Source organism: Monodelphis domestica, chromosome 4, assembly GCF_027887165.1.
Source record: "Monodelphis domestica isolate mMonDom1 chromosome 4, mMonDom1.pri, whole genome shotgun sequence".
Taxonomy (NCBI): Eukaryota; Metazoa; Chordata; class Mammalia; order Didelphimorphia; family Didelphidae; genus Monodelphis; species Monodelphis domestica.
The window spans coordinates 405,491,579-405,516,800 of record NC_077230.1 but is presented as its reverse complement, the minus strand read 5'-3'; the positions used below and the strand labels follow the sequence as shown (position 1 = coordinate 405,516,800).

General features: G+C 43.9%; 3 protein-coding genes across 4 annotated transcripts in view; 1 reads left to right on the top strand and 2 right to left on the bottom strand.

Annotated features, from left to right (window-relative positions):
- Window positions 1–1,141, bottom strand: part of LOC130453917 (chromodomain-helicase-DNA-binding protein 5-like) — a 37,830-nt gene extending 36,689 nt beyond the window's left edge. Inside the window, exon 1 of the mRNA XM_056795950.1 lies at window positions 696–1,141. Within this exon, the coding sequence (XP_056651928.1) occupies window positions 696–783 (88 nt within the window). The 5' untranslated portion in view covers window positions 784–1,141. The remainder of the gene's footprint in view (window positions 1–695) is intronic.
- RNF207 (ring finger protein 207) overlaps window positions 1–25,222 on the top strand; it is an 81,241-nt gene that overhangs the window by 30,053 nt on the left and 25,966 nt on the right. Inside the window, exon 2 of the mRNA XM_056795938.1 lies at window positions 20,819–20,981. The gene's annotated coding sequence lies outside the window, so the exon portion shown is untranslated. The remainder of the gene's footprint in view (window positions 1–20,818; window positions 20,982–25,222) is intronic.
- RPL22 (ribosomal protein L22) lies at window positions 13,774–25,028 on the bottom strand. 2 transcript variants are annotated; one of them, XM_001365570.5, is made up of 4 exons: window positions 24,875–25,028; window positions 21,947–22,051; window positions 16,309–16,433; window positions 13,774–13,974 (listed from the first exon to the last, which is right to left on the bottom strand). In XM_001365570.5, exons 1-4 carry the CDS (start codon window positions 24,884–24,886, stop codon window positions 13,830–13,832), a joined length of 387 nt encoding a protein of 128 aa, XP_001365607.1. In that variant the 5' UTR covers window positions 24,887–25,028; the 3' UTR covers window positions 13,774–13,829. The 2 variants fall into 2 exon arrangements, with proteins under 2 accessions (XP_001365607.1, XP_007492144.1); XM_007492082.3 differs by lacking the exon at window positions 24,875–25,028 and adding an exon at window positions 24,493–24,727.

The window sequence follows — 25,222 nt, the reverse complement described above, 5'->3', positions numbered from 1 at the left end:
CTGGATGGAGTTTCCCCTGCCCCCGGGAGGTGGACCAAGGCCTGGGACCTTTTCCCGTTGATACCGACAATCAGAGGCCGAAGCTTCCCGTGCCAGTGCCCAGGGCGCGCCCGACGGTCATTCCCCCACCCCCAGTTCCCCACAAACACACATTACACACACCGCACACACGCGCGCATAACACAAAACACTCAAGGGCACAGGGGCTGACCCCGGCTGCGCTTCCCGCCTCTCTCTCTGCCTTGGCTCTACTACCCAGAGAGACCTAGAAAAGGCGGCCCAGCCCCCTCCAGCACAGAGGGCAACTAGGGCGCTGCCCACGCCGCCCCCCTCCTGGGCCCTCCCGGTGCCCAGCCTCCAGCCGATGCAATCACTCCCCCCACCCCCGCTACCCTAGGCGCACGCAGTCTCCCCAGTACCCAGTGCCCCTAGTCTAGAGGGCTGTCCATCTCGCCCCCTCCCGAGCCGGGGCCCAGATCCTTCTGCAACCTCCCCAACCACCCCTCCATGACAACCTGGCGCAGATCCCTCTCCTGCCCTGCCCAGCCTGTGCCCGCTACCCTTCCTCTTCTCCCTCCTCCCGCAAGCGGATCTCGAGCGCTGCCTCTGCCCCAGGGCCCGTGCCCAGCTTTTTCCTCCTCCCGCTCACCATCCCTGTGCCTTGCGCCCGTGCACCACGGGTGCTTCCCGCTCACCTGACATGTCCTCGTCGTTCTCCATCTCCTCTTCCTCCTCCTCGGGCAGCTGCAGCGGCTCCTCCTCTGTGCCCAGCGGGCCCCGCATGCCCGGCACGGGGGGGGAGGGGAGGGGAGGTGGGAGTCCCCCCCCCGCGGGGCGCGGTGCCAGGCTTAACCCGTGCGCTGCCGGAGCTGCGGGCGCGGCGGGCGAGGCCGGCTTGGCGAGAAGATGGCGGCTACCCGTACCCCCCCGCCCCCCAAATCTCAGCCCCGGGCCCCGACCTCCCTCCTCCTCCCGTCCGCTTCGCTAAGCTCCCCGAAAAGCCCCGGGAGCGCCCTGGTTCCTCCACTCCGGAGCGCTCCGCCCACCCGCGCCCCGCAGCCCAGCCGGAGTCCCGCAGCCGCCCGCCGGCAGAGGGAGGGAGGCGGCGGCGGCGGCAGCGCCGGCGGCACGGCGGGGGGGCGGGGGTGGGGGGTGGGGTGGGGGCACACATGCCCGGATTGTGACGTCCAGTCTGGTTGCCGTGGCAACCGCATCCCATCGTTCCGGGCAGCGCCAGGAGTTCGCACCCGGGACCAACTTGGGGAGACCAGTCTGGAGAGAGCCTGGGACTCCGGGGAGGTCTCGGAGGGGGTCGGGCCCAAGAAAGCTATTGAGGCCCGGGCCTGGTTGGAGGGGCGTCTCGAGGCCCAGCGTGTAGTTCCGTGGTGGCCTCGGAGGCTTGGGGAGTCCTCAGCCAGTCGGCTGTGCACCCCTCCAAGGCCACGGAGAGGGAAACGAGAGGAGGAAGGGGTACCAGAGTCAGGCTGGGGCAGGGAAGTGGGTTTGTGACTTCTCCCTCCAGGGAACCCCAGAGGCCCTAGTCGGGGACTGCTGCCTAGACTTCCCCTCCCCCTTAGTAGTCTGGGGGTGGGGGAGGGGAGAGGGTCTAGTGCAGTGGGGGTGGAGGGAGGGGGGAGCAGGATGCGCTGGACCCCACCCCAAGAAGGCCAGGAGAAGGCAGGGGCTGTCCCGCGAGCTCTAAGTGGAAATCGGCCTAGTTGGGGAGAGGCCCACCTTCTGGGCTTCCTTCCACAGTATGTAGAATACCCGACCCCGGGCTCACCCCAACCCCCTTCCCGCCCCCACAGACACACTTAGAAAAATGCACACACACACACACACACACACGCATTGGCGCCCGGGCACCGGCACCTGCCTGGGAGGCAGAAAGAAGCACCTGGCTGTGGCCCTCACAGCGAGATCATCACTGCCCCTCCAGGGGGCTGCTGGGCCCTTTAGCGTCCCGGGATCCCTTCCAGCCTCCCGTCCCTCCTCCCCAGCTTGCTTTAAACGCGGATGGATTCAGTAGTCCCCTGGCGGGCCAGATGTGGGCCTGCACTTTTCATTCAGGGCCAAATTGTTTGGGCAGCCACCCCTGGCCTGCACCTGGACCAAAGGGGCAGCGCTCCAGCCATCAGCCCGGGGAGCTATGAAAGGCAAAGTGGCGGCCAAATTCCCACTCTGGAGCTGGGGGAAAGAGCAAAAGCTGCCACAGCAGGGCTCTGATAATGGACTGCAACGTCTCTCAAGTGCCCGCAAAGTTGCCGAAGCTGCCTTCCGCCCTGGGCAGCGCCCCCAGCAGGCCCTTCTGGAGGGGGCCCAATTGAAGGAAAGCCCGGGGCCCCAGCACTCCCAGACTGTGCACTCGGGAGAACAAATGTTTACCTTCCAGGAGCGATCCATCCTGGCTCGGTGGCCGGCAGGGCACTTATCCTATCAGGCCCAGGAGTCCACCGCCCTCAGACCTCTGTAAATTGAGGGGAGAGCGTCTTCCCAGAGTTCCTCCCCCTGATTTGGGCTGAAAGGGGCTGACTCAGCTGACCTTTCTGGGCAAGAAGACCAATCGGCTATGAAGTGCCAGATAACTAGTCCGGAGGGGGCTGGAGGACCAGGAACTCAGCGGGGAGGCAAAGAAGCGGGCAGAGGGTCATCCCTCCCGTGCCCCATCCAAATTCCGGGCCAGATCAAAGGTCCTCATTGCTCATCCAAGCAGGGGTGTAGGAAGGGCTAAGCCTGCTCCATGGCCAGCTCTGCTTGGCCACAGTGCAGCGGAGCAGCTCGGGTTACCTTCAGGGTCATTTTTTTCATCGTTCTGCAGATGGAGACATTGAAGTCGCTGGAGTGGATGCCTCGAAGCCTCCGAAAAGGCAGTCTGAGGAAGAGCCAAGAAGGTGGCTGTCTCCCGGGCTTTCTAGGAAACAAACCAATTGGCTCCTCCTTATTTAAGGTTCTTAGGAGGAAAACATCCCATCCATTTGCTTCCACTGAGCACCTAGCCAGGGGGAACTTAGCATCATCAGCTCACACGTTTTTTTTTCCCAGCAAGATATCATTAATGTCTATTTCCAAGACCCGCTTTCTTGCCTTACATCTAGGAAAAAGGGGGAAAAAAGGCCTCCTCCTGAGTGATTCACCATTAACAGTCACCACCACCCCCTCCCAAATGACACTGCATCCAGCAAATATGCTCAAGGCTTCTCCTACCACCAGGAATATACACTTTCCCCCTGGACCTAATCTCTAAATAACACCCACCCCAAACCCAATAGTACCATCTGTCTTTGGGCTTCTGCAAAGCCCATGAGGGATTCTGTCTTATCTAAACTTTGCATCTGCTCTGGCATCAAGCTCACACACTGCTCTGCACATGATGTTTAATTAATGTATGTTGACTTGAAAGGATTAGGGGTGCCACATCCCACTTGGGGAAACACTTGCTTTTCCAAGGTTCTCTTATTCACTCTGGCTATTTAATACCTACCTCTCCAAGCCTGGGTGCAGTTTAATTCAGGAAACAATTATCAAGCACCTACTATGTACAGGCCACTGTGCCTAGGTGCTGAACATACAAAGACAAAAACTCTGAAATGATCCCTGCCATCAAGAAACCTACATTTTGGGGGCGGCTGGGTTGCTCAGTGGATGAGAGCCAGGTCTAGAGATGGGAGGTCCGAGGTTCAAATCTGGCCTCAGACACTTCCCAGCTGTGTGACCCTGGGCAAGTCACTTAACCCCCCACTGCCTAGCCCTTACCACTCTTCTACCTTGGGCAAAAGGTGAGGGTTTTTTTTAAGAAAGAAAAAAGAAGGAGCAAAAGAGAGAAAGAGAAAGAAAGAAAGAAAGAAAGAAAGAAAAGAAAGAAAGAAAGAAAGAAAGAAAGAAAGAAAGAAAGAAAGAAAGAAAGAAAGAAAGAAAGAAAGAAAGAAAGAAAGAAAGAAAGAAAGAAAGAAAGAAAGAAAGAAAGAAAGAAAGAGAGAGAGAGAGAAAGAAAGAAAGAGAAAGAAAGAAAGAAGAAAGAAAGAAGAAGAAAGAAAGAAGAAAGAAAGAAAGAAGAAAGAAAGAAAGAAAGAAAGAAAGAAAGAAAGAAAGAAAGAAAAGAAAGAAAGAAAGAAGAAAGAAAGAAAGAAAGAAAGAAAGAAAGAAAGAAAGAAAGAGAAGAAAGAAAGAAAGAAAGAAAGAAAGAAGAAAAGAAAGAAAGAAGAAAGAGAGAGAGAGAGAGAGAGAGAGAGAAAGAAAGAAAGAAAGAAAGAAAGAAAGAAAGAAAGAAAGAGAGAGAAAGAGAGAGAAAGAAAGAAAGAAGAAAGCTAGAGGTATTTTAATGTGCATACAGGTAAGTAAATAGCAAGTCATTTCAAGGGGAGTTTAGAGGACAATGGTTAGAGGAAGGGGAGTGCTTGATCAGAGATCTGGGATCTCATGAGTCATCAAGTCCAAACTCCCATTTTATAGAGGAAGAAATTAAGACTCAGGTTAAGTGAGAGGCATCCAAGTCACAGAGGGGTCAAAGAGAAGATTTTGAACCCATAGCCTCAGATTCCAGAGCCAGGGTTTTGTCTGCTATACCAGTCTAACTCCATGAAAAAGACAGACCTGGTGTACAAGGTGACACCTGAACTAGGCTTTGAAGGAAATGAGATTCTCCGCAAGTACACTGAAGAAATGGGAGGAGTGCCTGGACAGAAGTACTGGTGGAACGCAATGCTATGTCAGGGGAAGCTGCTAGCAGGTCACTTTGATGGGAGCAGAATGTGAGGAAAGAGGAATATTGTAAAGGCCTTTAAAATGTCAGGCTAAAGGGAGCCACTGAAGATTTCTGAGAAAGAGGAAGGTGACTTGGTAAAGGCCTATGTTTTATAAACATCAACTTGGCAGTTATGTGAGAGATGGATCACAGAACAGAAAGCAGCAGACCAATTAAGAGGCTATTACAAAGAGCTGCTAGGTGGCTCAGTGGATAGAAGAATCCTTGAGTCAGTACGGTCCCAGCCTCTACACACTTCCTAGCTATGTGACCCTGGACAAGTCACTTAACCCCAATTGCCTAGCCCTTACTGCTCTTCTGCCTTGGAACTGATATTTAAGTACTGATTCTAAGACAGAAGGTAAGAGTTTTAAAAAAAGAGGCTATTAACAATAGTCCAGGAAAAAGAGCTATAAAAACTATGATTCAGCTATAATATCATATCCCAAAGAGATTTTAAAAAAATAAAAGGAAAATGACTGATAGGCACAAAAATATTTATAGCTGCTCTTTCTGTGGTGGCAAAGAATTGGAAATTATGGAGATGTCCATCAATTAGGGAATGGCTGAACAAATTGTAGCATATGATTGTAATGGAATACCATTGTGTCATAAGAAGTGACAAGCAGGATTTCAGAAAAAACCTAGGAAGACTTACATGAACTGATACAAAGAATTGAGCAGTATCAGAACTGTACACAGTAACAGTAATATTACAAGGATCTGTAATCTGTGAATGACTTAGCTATTCCTCAGCAATGCAAAGATCCAAGACGATTCCAAAGGATTCATAATGAAAAATGCTAGCCACCTCCAGAAAAAGAAGTGATGGAGTCTTAATACAGATTGAAGCAAACTTTAAAAAACTTTTTTCTTGGTTGTTTTTGGTTGTTGTGGTAGTTGGTTTTTTGTTTGTTTTTTTTTTTTTGATCTGTGTTTTCTTCCTCAACAAAGCTATAGTATGGAAATGTTTTTTTGCAGGACCACACATGCATATGTATAATCCATATCAAACTGCCGGCCTTCTCAAAGAGGAAGGGAGAGGATGGAGGGAGAGAATTTGGAACTCAAAAATTTCAGAAAACACGTTAGAGGCAGTTCCCAGATGAAGAAATCAAAACTATAATCATATAAAGAAATGCTCCAAATCACTAGTGATTAGAGAAATGCAAATTCAAACCGAACTCTTGAGTTACCACCTCACACCTATCAGAATAACTAGGGAAACCAAAAGGGAAAATGATAAATTTTTAAGGGAATGCAGAAAAAATAGGACACTAAGGAATGCCCTGGGTTTTTGTGTTTATTTGTTTTAAACCCTCACCTTCTGTCTTTAGAATTAACACTATGTATTGGTTCCAAGGCAGAAGAACAGTCAGGGCTAGGCAATGGAAGTCAAGTGACTTGTCCAGGGTCACAACAGCTAGGAAATATTTGAGTCCACATTTGAACCCAGGACCTCCCATCTCTAGGCCTGGCTCTCAATCCACTGAGCCAACCCAACTGTCCCCAGAAATGCAGTTGGTAGAATTAGGAACTAATACAACCATTCTGGAGAGAAGTATAGAACTATGCCCAAAGGGCCAGAAAACTATGTAATACCCTTTGACCTAGCAATACCACTACTAGGTCTGTATCTCAAAGAGATCAGAGATAAAAGGAAAAGATCTACTTGAAACAAAAATATTTTTAACAACTCTTCTTGTAGTAGCAAGGAATTGGAAACAGAGGGAGTCCATCAATTGGGGAATGGCCAAACAAACTGGTATATGGAAATAGAAAACTACTGTGTCATAAGAAATAATGAACAGAATGGTTCAGAAAATCTGGATTTATATGAACTGATGCAAAGTGAAGTGAGCAGAACCAGGATAATGGTATACAGTAATAAATATGGTAAGATGATCAACTCTGAAGAACTAAATTATTATCAGCAAAACAAGGTTCCAAGATAATGCCAAGGTGGGGGCAGCTGGGTACCTCAGTGAATTGAGAGCCAGGCCTAGAGACGGGAGGTCCTGGATTCAAATCTGACCTCAGACACTTCCTAGCTGGGTGACCCTGGGCAAGTCACTTGACCCCCATGGCCTAGCCCTTACCACTCTTCTGCCTTGGAGCCAATACACGGTATTGATTCCAAGATGGAAGGTAAGGGTTTAAAAAAAAAAAGATAATGCCAAGGGGACTCATGATAAAAAAAAATTTTAAATGCTTTCCACAGCCAAAGAAGAAATATTGGAATCTGATTGCAGGCCAAAGCAAGTCAACCTTCACTTTATTTCCTTCATGAGTCTTTTATTCTATATGTGACATGTCTTCTGTCACAACATGGGAATATGGAAATATGTCCTGCATGAAAGCTATATTTACCACCTTCAGAAGTGGGGAGGGAAAGAATCTGAATCAAAAAATGTCAGAAAGCAATGGTCAAAAATTGTTTCTGTAGGTCATTGCAAATTTTTAAGAAAAAGAAAACAAAAGTTTAAATTGTTTTTACATATAATTGGGGGGAAACATATATATAAACAGCAATAGTCCAAGAAAGAGGTGCTGAGAATATGAAAAGCAGTAAAATCTGTATGAGTGGAAAGGGGGCTAGATAAATCTGTGTAACAGAATCAACTGATTGCCCTCAACATCCTAGTTTCCATATAACCTACCATGAACCATGCCAAAATTAATATATCGGTTCAAGTCAACAAACACTAATCATCTAGTATACACTAACCAGAAAAAGAGACAAAATGAAAAATCACCCCCCACTCCCATTCTCCGTCCCTGCCCTGCAGGAGCTTCCAAGCCATCTCGAAGTGGCAGTAGCACAGGACCAGGAGTAAAAGGCTCTGGTTCTACTAGCTACATGGCCGTGATTAATGTATTTCATTTCTCCGAGTTGTGGTTTCTACATCTTTAAAATGAGAGGCTTGCATGAATATAGATGTGCTAGAGCATGGGGAAAGGGACAAATGTCTCAATTCTCCCCCCACCCTCCCCAAAAAGAACCTAGTTACAGGCCAGGAGATTACCTTTAATTCCTGGCCAGTTCTAGAACTCTTATTAAGGATATGGTTTACAAAGGAAGGGGCCACAAAGAGGTGGCTAAGCTCCAATTTCTTTAACCATTGTAAAACTAGTAGATGAGGGGTCTATATGTATAATTTTTTGTACATTGCCTTTCCAATCACCAATCAGATTATAAACTCCTTGAGGGCAGGAACAGGAGATAATTTTTTCCTTTTCCCAGCTTGCTTTTGTATTTCTTTGTATCTTCTGCACTTAGCATAGTGCCTGACACATAGTGGGTGATTACTAAATTGACTGCTGACTGAAGATTTGACAAAGGTCAAATAGCCAGGATGTCAGGGGTTGACTTGAACACTAGTCTTCCTAACTGAGGTCAGGCAGCTCTTGCATGCTCTCTCTCTCCCCAAAACACTTCCTCCTTTTTTTTCCATGAGTTCACTGATATAATTTTTTTTAAACAGTAAGGAATGTTTTTCATTTTGTTTCTATAGCTTCAATGTCTAGCACAGTATTTTGCATGTAGTATGTGTCTGATAAATGCTTTTTAAAAGGGAATGTTCATCAACCAGGGAATGACTGAAAAAAATTCTGACATTTTTCCATGAAAAATGACAAATATGAAGAATTCAAAGAAATTTGAGACTTGCATGGGACAGAGTAAAGCAATATGAATTAAGAGAATAGAAAATCCAATGATCCCAATAATGAAAAGAAAAATATTATCTATCAAAGAACATTGGAACCAATTGATACAATGAGCCATCATGAATCCAGTCGAGTTGACAAGCATTTTTTTAATCTTCTGTTTTAGTATCAGTTCTAAGATCTGTTAAGGACTAGGCAATTGGGATTAAGTGACTCGCCCAGGGTCACACAGCTAAGGAAGTATCTGAGGCCACATTTGAACCCAGGACCTGAGCCACCAAGCTGTCTCTGACAAGCATTTATTATGTGCCAGGCACTGAATACAAAGAAATACAGAAAGAGCCCCTGTTTGTGAAAAGGTCCCAGTCTGATGCGGTTGCAAGACAAAAACAATATACGAACAAAACACAAGCTCCAGACAGACTAAAGTGGAGATCATCTCAGCGAGAAGGCACTAATATTAAGGGAGGTTAGGATTTTTTGTGGAAGTAGAACCTTAACAGGGACTTGAAAGAAGTAAGGACTGATGGTGAAATATACCTCCACCTCTCAACAGAGAAGTGGGAGAATAAGGCATGTTGTCAGATCTGGCAAGGAGTTTGGATTAAGTTTGGTTCATCATTAAAAAGGAGGGTTCTTTTTGTGGAGGGACGGAAGAGTCACTAGGAACTAGAGCAGCAAATTCTCATTGGTTCACTAATAACTTTCAGCTTGTAGTACATCTCTAAGGTCCAAACCCTGTATTACTGGGCTAACCCGAACATCCACAAAGAACTTCCTCTCCTCCCACCAGTCTTTCTGGGCTGACAATGAAATAATCATCACCCACAAATCTAAGACTTAAAAACTAAAGCCACTTCCATTCAGTCTTCAACAAGAGAATATTGTTTAGGCCCAACGATTTTTACAAGGCCTCTAAAAGGCCCATTTAGTCCTTTCTACAGCTAAGATCCTACATGGGGGGCAGTTAGCATAGATGGCAGGCCCATAGTGCAAGCCAATTCCCTAACCTGATTAGGAGACAAAAGAAAACAATGATGACTGCATGGGGCAACAGAATGAGCCTTAAACTGGATATCAGGAGACTCTCTTGGTTTCTCAGTCTGCTGCTGTCACTAATCAGCTATGGAATCCCCAGCAAGTCATATCTTGGCTATTCCATGCCTCTCCTCCACTTGACAGAAGGGAACCTATATTAGCGGCTAGTTCTCTTCCATTCACTTTAAAATCTATGATTATACACTTTCCAGGCATTACTCCTTAGTTCTTCCCACTGGGGCCAAACAGAACTGAGCCCTCTTTCATTTGATAGTCTTTCAAATACATTCCTTTTTCTTCGAGCTGAAGTCCTTAACTGTTCCAAATCCAGCCTGGTTTCAAAGTCTCAAGCCATCTTAATCACTTTGCTCTAGAAGTCCTCCAGTTTTGTGACCTGACTGAAGCAGGGAACAGACAATAGACCTGGTACAGCCTTTATCTGTTATTATGCTTCCCGACATGGTCCAAAAGCACCATGGTTTGACTCAAAATGAGCTCACGGGCCCCTAAAACTCACAAAGCTACATTAGAAATTGATTTGAAAACTGACCCTTTCCAAACTTCACACGTATAATTTTTATTTGCTCATCACCCCCCCCCCCAATTTGTTCAATGATACCACAAATAAGCACAAGTTTGTATCAAGCCCTCTGGGGCATACAAATCTGAGTAAGAGCTCCCTGACCCTCCAGCTTCTATGGGAAATAATTCCAATAATGGGCATTAAAAGCAACTTCTAGTTTTGAAAGGGACCTTGGTAAATCCTATGATGCGGGAGTATTTATTTTGATATATGGAAGCTTTCCTTTAGAACTACCATCATGCTAACCAACGGGAAAAAATAACCCTATATTTGATACCTGAAAAGAGACACTTGGGAAAATAACCTCCCAGGCTAAGAGAGAATAAATATTAGTCTTTAAGAATTCCTGGATGGAGGTCAACATTTCAGGATTTTAACACTATCACTCAAGTGTTGTCCAATGCTTGTGATGGCCAGAGTTGGTAAAGAATAAGTATTCTATAGCCAACTTTGAATACACTGAACGATAATACACGGATTGCCATTAAGTCAGTCGGTAAGGCTCCTGGAAATTTCAAACCAAGCAGCCAAGCAGGTAAGGAAGGCAGCATCTCCAAAGGCAATTGGTCCAAAATTCAGCTTTAGCACAGCCAAAAAACACAATTCAGATTTTCATAGGAAGTGGCCCTCTACGAGTCCATGGAGAACATTGCTAATTGATGCGAGGCAGTCAGAGACCCTTTAGCCTCTACTGGGAGACACTCCATACTCAAGTGCTTATAGCAATCAGATACTGAGGGGAAAGTGAACCAAAAGTACTGTCCAAAATTACTGTATTCACCCAGTCCCACAACCATGAGAAATGAAGTGTCCAGCACAACTCCCCAGACATGGCAGGGACTAAATCATGGAGAACAAATGTCATTTTCAGCAAAGACCCAAGTTATTACATACTCACTTGAATAGCAAATAGTTGGAGAGCTCCAGGGGATTGAATTTCTGTTGCTATATAGATCAATAAGTGAGTTAAAGAAAGTCACTAAACTATCTCTACCTCTCATCCAACAACTCTACTTCTGGGCATATGCCCAGGAGTCAAAGCCCAAGGGGAAAGAATGCCACAGGCACCAACATATTCAGTTGTAGTTTCTGCTATAGCAAAGAATTTGAGAGTGGGTGCCTATCAACTGGGGAGCAACTAACCAAGTTGTCATACAAGTGTTATGGAGTATGAGTGCCATAAGAAACGACCAGTAAATTAAAAACATGGGAAGACTTGTTATGAACAAAGAGAAGCAGAAACAAGAGAACACAGAGATGATAAAATGTTAAAATAAACCACTAAAAGACAAACCAATTGCAAAAACCTATCTGTGTTCTGAAGAATTAATGATGTAAGCCCCTTCCCTACTCCAAGTAGAAAGGCAGAATATGGTTGTGAAATTAAGTTTATACTGATATGGTCACTGTGTCTGTTTAAATGTTATTACATGGGAGGGCTCAATAGGAGAGGGGAGAAAAATGGCGGGTATAAAAGCAAATGGCATCATATCAACCTTAAATATGAAAAGAGGGAGCTCAATCCGTGATGAACTGCAATGCCCAATCTTGTCTCATGATCAAACATGACCATAAAAACCTCCCCTCCTCAGCAGAAATCTCAGGATCCTAGATTCAGGGGTAGAAGGCATCTCTGGGGTCACAGATCCAACTCTTAGTAGTCACACAGGCATCATTTTGCACCCAGATGTGCTGCTTGCTGTCTGTGTGACCTTCAGCAAGTTACAACTTCTCTGGCCCCCTTTCTTCATCTTCAGAGACAGAAAATAAAATAAAATGCAGAGATGACTTCTGAGGTCAGACTAAATTGTCTTGCCCAAAATCACCTAGTCAGTAAGTAGCAGAACCAGGATCTGAACCCCAGGACCTCCGAATCCAAATGTCAGTAAGGAGTAATGTACAAATTATAAGGTAGAATTAGATTAGATAATATTGGGAGATGACTGAAATGTAAAAAAAAAAACAAACAAAAGGCAAAAAATATGCAGTCAGGTCTTAAAAAAATAGTCCTTGCACAAGTACCATAGCCAATTAGCCACTTTAATATAAAATATGATCAAATGCCTCATTACAAGAGCTCAAAAAAGCATCTTAAAAAAAACCAATGAACTTAAGTCTTATACAAGTTTAAAAATCTGGGATGAGCTTTAATTTAAAAAATTCTTACTTGCCAATTTTCAACCCAGAAAATATTTTTACAAGCCCACTAGAAATCTCTGCAGACAGTGCTTTCTTTAGGTAGATGGCCACTGGAACAGGCTTCATTCTCACACCTCAATTAAATTTACTAAGCATGGCAAAGCCAAATATAATCAGTGTGTCACTCTAGAGGAACTGAGTTAAGTTGGGAAAAATTCTTGTTATAGGGTAAGAAGAGGGTTACAGAAACAGTTCTTCAGGCAACATGAATTTACACAATGGGATCTGTCCAGATATTTACCTCAAGTTTAACTACCAGGCTCTTAAGTCATCACCACAACCCCACAAGAGCTGAAGTTGAACACTCCCAGGGGGCCCTATTCTAGAGCTGGTCTACTCGGATTTCTGGACATTAGGCCACCACCTCCAATCATTCTGCTGGGCCTGGGAAATTGGCTGCAGGCACTGGGAGTGTTACCCATGCAAGCACCCTTGACTGTAAACAGGAGACCTTCAGCAGAGCTGTTTCCCAAGACATTTGGAAAATGCTTAAGTCAATCTCAAAGTGGCCCTTCTGTCTCCACACGTGTCATTAGAATTTTTAGTTACATCCCACCCCATTTCTAATTGAAAACCTAAATAGAGATGGGCCATCTCATTCTCCTCCTCCCCGGGAACACAGGCTGTGGTTTACGTTTGCCAACTTGCAGGGTCATTTGTTAGGAAATTTTTATTTTAAAACTGGCCTGGTTGGAATCTCTCCCTGATAACATTTCTTGTTTTCCCCATTCTCTCAGCATGAAGCCTTTCTTTTTAGTCAATAGTACCTGGCGTAGATCATCAGTCCCACTAGGTGAGCAACCTTGTTCCTTATCTCCAGCTCCCCCTGCTGGAGGCCACTGTCTGCAGCTGCACAGCAAAAATCAGGATTTTCCCAACAATAACTATTGACTACTATATCCTTGTACAGACTTACTCCATTTAAATCATACTTTTGTCAAAACCCATGCCCAATTCTGCAGGACAGATTGTCATTCAAGATAATGGACTGTCTTACTTTGGATAGGAAAAGGGCAATTCAAAGCAGCTTCCTGTCCAGGTTTAATTTTTCACCAAAACCAGGAAATTCAGCCAAATGCCCCAGGAATTTGTTAGTACTTTTAGTCAAATACGTTTCCAATCTGATTTAAAGAGCCTTGAAGAGAAATCAATTGTTTTGCTTGTTTGTTTCTTACGAACTAAGAGCCCCCAGATTTGTATCAATTGTATATCAGTTTTCTTGAGGAAAGAGACCGACAAGGCTTTCTAATTGAGGGAACACTTTCCTCTCAAGTCACTAACTGGAAGGGCTCAAATCTCTGACTGCCTTCTTCTGAGCAGAAGGCCTTTATGGACTGGTTCAAAGCAGTCAGAATTGGCATCAGTTCCCTTAAAATGACTTTCCCCCCCCACTTTCAATTTGGCACTGTTACATTCCAAAATGAAATCCCCAAGCAGAAGCAGCTCAGTGGTGATGAGTGCACGGCAGCCCTACCAAAGCCCTTTCCAATATTTCCAGTATCCTGTACAATCCACAGTGCAGAAAGACAAGGAGAACCACCACTTTGGTTCAAGTTTTATTCAAGATCATGTACAAAACGTTTCCAGACCCAAGAGGGTTTAATCCTCCTCCTCTTCCTCCTCTTCATCCTGGTTGATCTGGAAGTACCGTAATTCATAACTCTCCTTGCTATTGGCCACCACCCGGAGCCAATCCCGAAGATTGTTCTTCTTTAAGTATTTCTTTGTCAGGTACTTCAAATACCTGTAGAGAGAAGCAGCTCAGTGATGAGGCAGCACAGCATTCACAACCTTCAAAGCACTGGCCAGTACCCAGGCCTAAGTCTAAAGAGCTTTCCCACCTTGCCGGTAGAACAGAGCCCAGAGGCTGATGTCAAACATCCCCAAGTAAGGAGCCAACCCTATACCTGAATATCAGAGAGAAGACCTCAACCTGGGTTCTAACAGCTAAATTAAGAGCAGAAATCATCTCTAAAGAGATACAAGATCTATCCATCTATAACAGGGCCCAACTATTAGCTGGATTCTAAGGACTGCTACAAGAAAATGTGCTGGTTCCAAGCTGATGGGCAAGTGCACAATGCCAATGTCTTTCATTTCTAGATCACTTTGTTTTTCTAAGAGCTCCAAGGGATCTTGTTCATCTCCCTTATTCTCAATCTCCATATGAAAGAGTTCCCATCATCTGAGTGGTCTCCTCAAACTGTATCACACAGACAGATCTACTTTTAGGTTGATGCCTGTCACCTGCAACAAAATGAATGCCCTAGCATAATACTAATCTCTGGGGAGATAAATAAACTTATTGGGATATTCACTCAGTTTACCTGATGACTACTCTAGTCTTGCCCGTGGCCAAAATAAGTCACTATGGATCACCAACTGGTGTTGGCTTAGTTTGCCTTTTAACTTAAGCCCTAAAGGCGGCAACCAGTTTTCTATGGGCAATATTACTGCAATGCAAAGAGCATATCCAGACACTGTAACAAGTTATCTAGGGATATATGACTTCTGGTTTCTACCCTGGACCTTAGCCATGGGATCCCCTATTTCTTGATGACAGCCTCTCAAATACCTTAAGTCTCAAAAGGGGACTTTCCCAAAAGATGGTAAAAAAGAAAATTATCCACACCTAGATAGGAAATCTAAGAACTTTGTAAAATGTTACTAAGTTTCTGATTGGAAATGGCAAACATAAAACAGTTATTTTAGCTCCAGGGTATTGTATTTATTTTACTGTACATATACTCTTGCTACTACATTCTTACAAGCTGGCGAGGCTCTTTCTACTCTTAACAGATTAACAACTGAGGCAGAAAGGTTAGAAAACAGAAAAGATGTTTCAAAAATTGAGGTGGTTACTTAAAAAAAAAAAGTTGAGAAAAGACCCATAGACCTGGCTATTATTAACTTTCCCTCCCTTTCCACTAAGGGTAGAAACAAATTAAAATGAGCTTAAATGCGAAGAACTGGTCAGATACACCTTTGCACTTTTCTTCTGCAATAATGAGTTGTTAAACTCTGAAGTCAGACTGAAGGAAGTCTGGAATCTCTGTGACTCTACCAGAGCCGAATAGGGAGAAGCACTGCACATGCACAAACGTCGTTCTGGAGACATCTGAGTACTGCCACCTGCCTAGAAGCAGAGGTCCCTAAGGTCTCCTCAGGCTCTGGGTTCCTATGTACTTTTAAAACAACCATAAAGGAGCCCCTGAATCAGAGGGGTAGCTGATTTCGTTTGAATGAAAGGGAAAACCTAATAAAGCTAGAAATGAAGCCAATTCAAGACCCTCCTACTGGTTCTCTCTATTAGTATTCAGACATTCAGAAAGAAAGTATCAACCCAATGTAACCAAGTAACTAATGCTCCTGAAACAATAAAAATAAATATTAACTTTAATCTAGGAGATAAAACCCATTTGGGGAAGGCATCAAACTGTAACATGAAGATACATTTTTAACCTCTAGTGTACTGGTCCCCTCCATGCACTAGTTCCAAATGACTAGACTCAAGAGTAAACTTATCACTGAGATTCAGTTTAAGGATTAAAGACAAATTTATTCTGAAACATCTTGGGGAAGTTTTCATTTCCAAAGGAAGTGCTAAAAAGGCCCTCAGGTGGTAGCTATTAAAATTTTAATGCAAGCTCCACACCCCCCCCAAAAGGTCATCTGAGTCTATGCAAGGTTTCCCTACCTACCCAAAACCCTGAAGCTGCCATTCCTTTTTGGGAAATGGGTCACTTTACATATCCCATTTCTTAAGATCCCAAACCCAGCAAGGTCAGCACCTCAGGTGTGTGAGCTCCATTTTGCAGAAACTTTCAGCACCCTGCCCATTGTCAAGAAATAAGTCCAAGGCAGGATATAAGCCCACAGCTATCTCCTTTCAACCCCACTAGGCCTTCTGCCACCCTGCCCAATTAATAAAGCCATTAACTGTTTTGGCAAAGTACTTCCCCACCCACACCACCACCATGTAAGGGTTGAAGCAACTAGGCCATGTGGGAGCACCAGCAGGACTGCCCCCTTCCAGGCCCCACTGTCTCACTTCCTCTACCGTCATTTGCCCACTCACCTTTTAGAAAATGGCACCTCTGACGTGACGGTTATCTTACTCTTGCTTCTCTCAATTGTTACAACACCACCACCAAGGTTGCCAGCCTTTCCATTCACTTTGATTCTTTCTTGTAAAAACTGCTCCTGTGAAAGTGAGAATGGCTAATGAGGGGCCAGGTCATGCGCTTGCAATTTGTCCCCAGAACTTACCATTTCCCGTCTTTCTCTGGATTCTAAATATAAGGAAAACACATCCACAAGGGAAGTGGGAGGGAATTTAGTTTATTTCCTAAATAACAGTGATCATCAGCTCTTAGAAGTCCTAGGACTTCCGAAATCTAAGACCCAAACAGTAAAATATAAATACATAATTTAAAAAACCTGAACTTACAACTTTTGACATAATTTGTAACTAAAATAACAAAACCAACAGGCACTGAGATTACATTTGCCACTCTGTCAGGGTTGTTTTCATCTCTTAAGATGTGGAGGAGGAAGGACACTGAGAAGTCAAAAGGTCACCACTACACACCCAGATAGATAGTGGCAAAGAACAAATATGGAGATTTGCAATTAAAAATCTAGCCTGAAGACTAAGCCAGCATCTTTAGTCTATACTTAAGTGCTGAAACATATGGGCATGGCATGGATGGACAACAGTTCATGCATTTGTTCATCTATCTTGGGAGAATGGCCCTGTGAAGAAGTTTAAAGAGTTTGTTCATCATAAGAGTATTTTGCCTTAGAACCAATACCTTGTATTGATTCTAAGATGGAAGATAAGGGCTTAATAAATTAACAAACAAATAAATTAAAACCCCAAATGAGTCATGAATAGTTGGTCATGACTGAACAATACAAGTTTTTATATAGCATTTTAAGGGTTGCAAAGTGTTTAGGTATACTTTTTAAAAGCCTTACCTCCTACCTTAGAATCAATTCTGTGTAAGAACAGTAAGGGCTAGGCAATAGGAGTTAAGGGACTTGCCCAGGATGACCCAGCTAAGAGACCATATTTGAACCTAGGACCTCGTGTCTCCAGGCCTGGCTATCCACTGAGCCATCTAGCTGCCCTGCCTCCCCTTTTAGGTATACTTGTAAATTTTATTCTCACAAGTTAAAAACCAAAAAGAAAATAATTCCAATAACAGAGAAGGGAGTGGTTGAGTACTGTAGCTACAAATTATTGATCAACCATTTCTGATTTTCAAAAGATACAAGCGGAACTTGAAAGCAAGGAAAGGGAGCAGATGCTTGGTTAGAGGCCTTTAGCCTCTTTCCTGCTTCAATCCATCTGATGAGAAAGCATGGTTAGATCCTCTAGGAAGAGTGTCAGAATTCTGAGAGTGCAAAATGAGCTACTATTTTGAGGAAGTAAAAAAGGATCAAAAAAGAGTCAAAGGCAGACAGAACAGAGAAAAGGGAGGACTGTTCAGCTATTTTGCTTCTATTTTCTCTGCCAAAGAGAAAAGTCAGAACAAAAACAGTTAATAGAGGAGATAGGCAATTAAGGAGATAGGGGGAAAAAATTAAACCCATCACACATCAGAATGGTAAGATCAAGTCATCTAACTCAACTTATGCCCTAGGCAATTGCAGTGGATATGACTGCTGAACTACTGACAGATGGAAGAAAGCAAATGTTTTAATTTTTTAAAAAAGTCTGGACCCTGCAAAGTATGCCCAGAAATATGTCAGATCCTAAACCATTACTATCATTAGTGGTCATCCAGAAAACGACAGTTACCACTGTTTCATCACATCATTGTAAAGTTTCTATTACTAGACTAGAAGATAATTAACCAGATTTCAGGACACCTAAAGTCTCTCATGCTATCTTCATGCAAGAAAAATGGGTGGAAGGATGCAGTTTAAACCATAGTAGAATGAATTCAGAATTGATCAATACATGGAATCATCACCAATAGGTCGATATCTCATATCAAAGAATATCTCAGGGATACATACATCCCTGCCTATATGATAGTTATCATTTTTAATCGATGACTGATGACTTGAATGTTCATTTATCCCATCTACAGATGATACACAGTTGAGGGGCTTAAACACTGGATAATAGCCAGGGGAATGAGTCATAAAGAGGCTAGGATGGAGGCCATGTCTTAAACTTGGGATTTTAAAAACCAACTTCACAACCAAAAGCTAGGGGAATTGTATCTATGTCTATAGTTCATCTGAAAAAAATATGGACTGCAAGCTCAATATGAATCAAGCAAGCATGACATGGTCAAAAAGGCTAAAGCAAGTTCTGGATAGACACATTAAGAGTGTTACAGCACACACTAATATGCCTGGAATGCCTGTCCCTCATCACCTCTGTCAAGAGGGAATACAACACACCCAAACAAGGAAATAAATGCCAAGTCTATCTAAAGTAATTTTGAAGTAAAAGGGAGAAAGTATTAAGGGGGGGCTGTGTCAGGAAAGACCTCAGATAGGAAACAGCACTTTGAGGAAAGCTCAGGGTTCTCAGGGGCAGGGGTGAGAAAGAAAGGAAACACAGTGCTAAGCCCTTTTACCAATACTACCTCATTTGATGTCACAACAACCCTGGAAGGTAGATGTTATTATCCTCATTACATAGATGAGGAAACAGAAGCAGGCAGAGGTTAAACAACTTGCCTAGCTAGTATATATCTGAGGCTTCCTTTGAACTCTGAACTCGGTCTTTCTGACTCCAGACCCAGCACATAACTGAGTCTCCTAGCTGATGGGAGACTACATTCCAGAAATGGGGTCAGCCTGTACAAAAACATGAAGTTTTATATAAGGGGAATAGATGACCGGCCATTTTGAATAGAATGCCTATATGTGAAAGAGAAGTAATATGAAACAAGTCTAGAAGGAGATGAGAGTCAAGTTTTGGTGGGCTTTAAATACAGGCTGAATAGCCAAGGGGTTTGTATTTTTCACTAGAGGCAATAAGAAGTCAAAGGGGGACAGCACCAGGCCTGGAGTTGGAAGGACTTGGGTTCAAATTTGACATCAAATACTTCCTAGCTATGTGACCCTGGGTCTAGCCTTTGCTGTTGCCTAGCCCTTGCTACTTTTAACTTATAATTTACTTATAATACTGAGACAGAAGGATTAAAAAAAAAAAAGATAGAACTCAATGAAGGTTTTCAAATGGAAGTGAGGGAGTGGAGTAGAGATGGGAAAAGAAGAAACAACGTGAGGCCTGTTATAGGAATATCCATTTGATATGTGTATAAAGATGGACTGGAGCAGAAAGGAGACTAAAGGCAAGGACACAAAACGACAAATCTGGAAAATATTGGGGAGTCTGTCAACTGGCAGGATGAGTTGAGAATAAATGAAGGAATTCAGAATAATTCTGAGGTTGAAAACCTGAGGTGATTGATTTGAAGAATAGTGGTACCCACGATGGAAAAAGGGAAATCTGAGGATAGATGGTTTTAGAGAGAAATGTCTTGTCTGAGTTATCTATGGTCAATACTTCCACAGATGAACTTGTCCAAAAGGCAGTAATTTAAGACTGGAACTTAGGTAAAAAATTGGGAAATATCTAGACTTGAAATCATTAGTATAACAATTGAATATGTGGAAGCTAATGTGATCTCTGACAGTAAAGACAATGTTAGGAGGGAAAGGGGAATGAGATGTACAGGAGGATAATTCAGCAAAGGGAACTAAGGATGGGTCAGACCCAGAGGAGAGCCAAGAAAGAGCAGTTTAACACAAGTCCAGAGAAAAGAAATTAGTCAGCAGTAATAAAAAAAAATACAGCTTTGAGAACTGAGAAAAAGGTTATTAGAGAAAACAATTTTAGTTAAGTAATGAGATAATAAGGAATAAATAAGAGTGAAAATAAGGAAATGGAGGCATGAAGGCCAGAATGTGGGGGAGACCATTATGTTTGGAGAAAGGAAAAAGTCAGAGGATAAAGATGAGAAAAAGAACAACTGAAGGGGGAAAAGGATCAAAAGAGGATGCTTATATGACTTTAAGCCTTTGCTTTTTCATAAAAGTAGGAGAGAAGGGGGGATGAACACTGCCTCAGTGGAGCATGAGAATTCATCAGGGATAATTCACATATTGCAGTGAGAACCCTGCTGAAATTAGTCATATAGGAAAGGAATCTGCTTGTTCTTCTTGATTCCAGAAGGTACAACTGGGAAACAATTGTGTGTGATGTGCTGGGGTGGTTAGAAGGCCTTCAGCAATAAGAAGGAGGGTTGCAGACAAGGCAGATTTTGGCTGAAAATAGAAGAAACTGTTCCTAACAATTAGATCTAAAAATGGAATGGGCTATCGCAAAGATTATACTGAAATAGGTCAAATATTCAGAACTGAAAAGAATCTGAATTCTTCTGGCTGGACCCTTTCATTTTCCAGCTGACAATACTAAAAGCCGGAGAGACTAGTGATTTGCCCATGGTTACAACAATAACAACAGGCAGAGCCAGGATTAGAAACCAAGAGTCCAAATTTAAGCCCACATTCTTTCTACTTTAATACGCTGATACGCTGCTTCCTTCACTCATTAGGTCTTCAAATCAAGACTGGACTACCACTCATCTGGATGTTACAGATTTCTATTCTGGAGTGGTCTGGGTGAAATGAGTTCTAAAGTCTTTCTCAACTCAGACATCCTACAAATTACAAGGGACTGTGCCAATTATGTCCTACAAAGAACACTTTAAAAAACAGGTAAGCCTACTGGGCATCTTTATTTTACATATAATTCTGTTGTAAGTTTTCAATTGAACACAACTTGATTTCTCTGATACTAAGTGGGGAGGTAAGGCTAGAAAAAGATCCTGGGAAGGAGTCTTCTACACAGAGAGTAAGCCCAAGTTCTCCTCACAGGAAGGTGCTGAAAGCCAAAAGGCCAAGGGACTGGCTAGCAACTTTACAAAGCAGAAATAAATTCCATTTCTGCAAGTATTTCGTCTGTCTAGGTTTCCATGGAGGAAAAGCAAAACAAGAGATGCAAATAAATTAACACATGGAAGAAGCTAGCTCAAAAAGACTTTAAATTGAAGTTGAAATTTTAGTTCAGGAGATTACCAAAATGGATTCCAAATTCTAAAGACAAATCACCAAAGGCCAGTCCACATCCAGGGTCTCCTCCATGTTGTTGTTGTTGCTGCTGAGTCACCTCAGGCTTATCAGATTCTTCATGACCCCCATCAGGGGATTTCTTAGCAAAAATACTAGAGTGGTTTGCCATTTCCTTCTCCAGCTCATTTTTTTAAACACTCACCTTCTGTCTTAGAATCAATTCAAAGACAGAAGAACATGAAGGCTAGGCAACTGGGCTTAAGTGACTTGCAGAAAATCAACACAGCTAGGAAGTATCTGAGGCCAGCTCTGAACTCAGGAAGTCTTCCAAGCCCAAAATGCTATCCATTGCGCCACCTCGCTGCCTGTTTCCTCCATAGCTGAGAAACTAATCTACCAGACTCAGTCATCACTTACTTTTCAGACAACTAAAATCCAGAAATTAGTTACATAATATCTTGTTTCCTGTCCTAAAAAAAAAAAAAGGTCATTAAGATACTTGCTGCTTCTTAAATCACTTCAGGAATGAAACCCATACCTATACATTCATAATAAGGCAAAGGTTTTTTAATACAGCTTAAGAAATTAAAAGCTTTGGGGATATAACTTACAAAATTAGCTGCATCCATAATCCCATCTTCCACAGGATGGGTACAATCCAGGGTAAATTTGAGGACTTGCTTCTTTTTTTTGCCGCCCTTCATCACAGATTTCTTCTACAGGAAAAAAAAAACAAAAACAAATACTGTTTGTAAGTAGCTAAACCCCAAACACAAAAACAAGGAAAAAATAATGCCTACATTCAAAAGCAAAATCCCAAGTACTTCTAACTTTAAGGGGTCAAGCAAGGGACTGGTTCCTCCAATCTGAAAGTTTGACTTTTTTTTTTTTAAATAACCCTCACCTTCCACCTTAGAATCAATACTATCTATTGGTTCCAAGGCAGCAGTGTGGAAAGGGCTAGGCAATGGGGGTTAACTGACTTGCCCAGGATCACACGGCTAGGAAGTGTCCCAAGGCCATATTTGAATCTAGGACCTCCTATCTCTAGGCCTGGCTCTCAATCCATTGAGCCACCCAGCTCACCCCCAAATTCTGACATTCTGTAAAACAGGATGGTTATTTCTCCCCAAGAGGTTCATGGCCTAAAAATCTCCAGCACGGGAGTATGTACCTGGATTTAATCAAACAATTCTTCAACTTAATGATACTTTTATTCTGTATATTTGAATATTAAGTTGTAGGAAAGAATTATTTTTTAGACCTAATAACTATAGAAGGTTGCTCATTCTTGCTCCTTTCCTAGCTATGTGATATAGTCCTAAAATTGCAACAACCTACTGCTATATCTCACTGCCCATGAAACCTTCCCAAATCTCCTAAACTAAGAGATTGCTCCCTCCTTGAATTTGGTCACTGTTTAACTTCTCTTACATACTTAGTTATTTCCTACTGTGTATATTGTTGATGTCTATCTGGTTCTTTCACCACTCTCTCTAGGTTACAAACTCCTAAAGGACAGGGCTTATTCTGTTTGTATGTTTAAATCTCTAATCCTGACACATAGTAGGTACTGAACAATTTTGGAATTGAAAGGTAGATTCAAGTGTCTGGGGGCATGATAACTTTTATCTCTAATTCCCTCCTTAAAGACATTCTATCTTTTAGATAGGGTTAATCTTTAATCAGTAGTCCTCTAAGCAACCAAGTAACAGTATTAACCCTTCCCCCAAACACACACATATATACAGACACTCTCACACTCCAAATTACTCAACTCTTGAAACTTATTCGAAGTAGAAACTTAGCAAGGATACTGTATGCTCAAAACTATGGGGGAAAATTTTTTTCCCTAAGCTCCCTACAGTAATAATAGTTAGCATTTATACAATGCTTACTATGTGCCAGGCATTGGGCTAAGCATACTTCACAATTATTATCTCATCTGATCCTCATAACAACCCTGGGAGGTAGCAGGTAGTATTATTATCCCATTTTACAGACGAGGTTAGGGAAAGAACACTTTTTGCAAAGTTAGGCTGCTCAGTGATATTCAAATCATAATATTTAAAGACCCTCTTTTGGAATCACAAAATGTTAAAAGAATTGCAAGGGGTATACTCCAAATTCTGATCATATTTATAGAGAAAGCAATTTAGGATAAGAAGGCAAGTGCCTTACCTGTCACAAGACAATTATTAAGTGAGAGAATCAAAGACTGGAACCTATGGAGGCCATGCTTTGCACCCATCAAATCTTCACTGTTAGTTATAAAACTGATGACTTCCAATCAAAAATCAGTTGAGCCTTACACCTCTACTTAAGTCTTTGAGATACAAAAGTACTAGAGACCCTACTAACAAGAAACTTAACTCCTCCAGTCACTGAAGTTTCCAAAGAAAAGGGGGGATACATATGACCATTCAATCATCAAACCTGAGGAGGACTCTGGGAGATGAGGCAAAATGTACCCAAAACAGTTCCTGCCTTCAAAAAACTTACATGTTACATAAACTACAACCACGGACAAGCAAGGAAATGTTCCCAGGGACACATAATTGGGTTTCTTAAGTCTGAAGGAGGAATTCTAGTAATTACCGAAAATGAGGGGAAGGGAGGGAGGATGTACACCAGATTAATCCGAAAGGATGGGGACAGATGGAGGAAATCCACCCCCAACCCTGCCCCGATCTTTCAACCATGCAGGCAGGGTGTAAACTCCGTCTAGAGAATTTATGCATCCTGCTCAGAGCCACGAGGTGGGACTAGACCCCAGTTCTTCCTGGCTTCGAGGCTGGCTCCACACCCACAACAATCGGCAGTCTTTATCAGTCATAAAGAAAGTTGTTAAGGTCCGAAGTCATGAGTTTCAAGACCGAGAACGACAATAACTCATGTCTTCACACTCTCCAGTTTGCAAAAACATACCCTTGAAAGGGTAGGGGCAGTTGTTATCCCCATTTTGCAGAGAGAGAAACTGAGGTTCCGAGGGGTTCGATGAACCGCCCAGAAGCCCGCCCTGGAGCTGGCTCGGAGCCTTAGAGACCGAGTCCAGCCCCAGAATACGCTCAGAGGAAGCAGGGGCCGGCGGCTACAGGAAGTATCCGGGGCGTGCCCCCCCAACCCCTGGTCTCCCACTCCCACCCCCCAGACTTACGAAGGGGTAAACTGAGACCCCGAGGACTGAGGCTGAGGCCATCCCTCATGCCTGCCTGCAGGGCCACACCCGGGGCAGGAGATCCGGCGCGGGGCGGAGGCAGCCCCAACTCCGGCGGGGCCCCATCGAGTCTCGGCTGCCCCCAAGCCCGCCCCGAGTCCCCTATGGGAACCAGGCCCCGGCCTCGGCCTCCTCCCCAGGCAGCGTGCAGCAGCCGGGCCCCGCAAAAGAGGCAGCAATGGCGGAGGCAGCTAGGTCCTGCCCCGATCTCCCTCCCCACCCACCCCTCGGCCAGAACTCGGGTCGGACCGGAGCCCCGGAGCCCATGAGGGAGCGCGGGGCAGACCCCCAAGGAAGGCCGCGCACGGAGCGCGATACTAACCACGGGCGCCATGGCGATCGAGGAGCCAGAAAGGGGCCTCCGAGCACCGCGCAGGCGCAAAACCCTCCGCGAGCACGCCCGGCACGCAGGATCCAGGCACTGTCAATCCCTCAATCACGCCCCTAGATCGCCTAGGCCTCCTTCCTGGCCGAGGCTCTCGGGGAGCGATTAGTGTGACCTAGAATGTCTACCTCCGGCCTTCCCTCCGCCGCCGGGAAGCCGGCATGTTCCATTGGAGAAAGTATTAAAGGGGAGTGATGGCTGGTGGACTCTTCCATAAGGACCGAGAGGGAACTCCCGAAAGGCATGCAAAAGCCCCTCCCACCTTGATTCTTTGCCGACTACTTT

Coding starts and splice junctions, on each gene's coding strand:
- RPL22 (XM_007492082.3), bottom strand. CDS start 24,534: ATGGCCTCAGCCTCAGTCCTCGGGGTCTCAGTTTACCCCTTC. Junction 22,052..24,492: donor GGGTCTCAGTTTACCCCTTC/GTAAGTCTGGGG, acceptor TTTTTCCTGTAG/AAGAAATCTGTGATGAAGGG. Junction 16,434..21,946: donor TTATGGATGCAGCTAATTTT/GTAAGTTATATC, acceptor TCACTTTCACAG/GAGCAGTTTTTACAAGAAAG.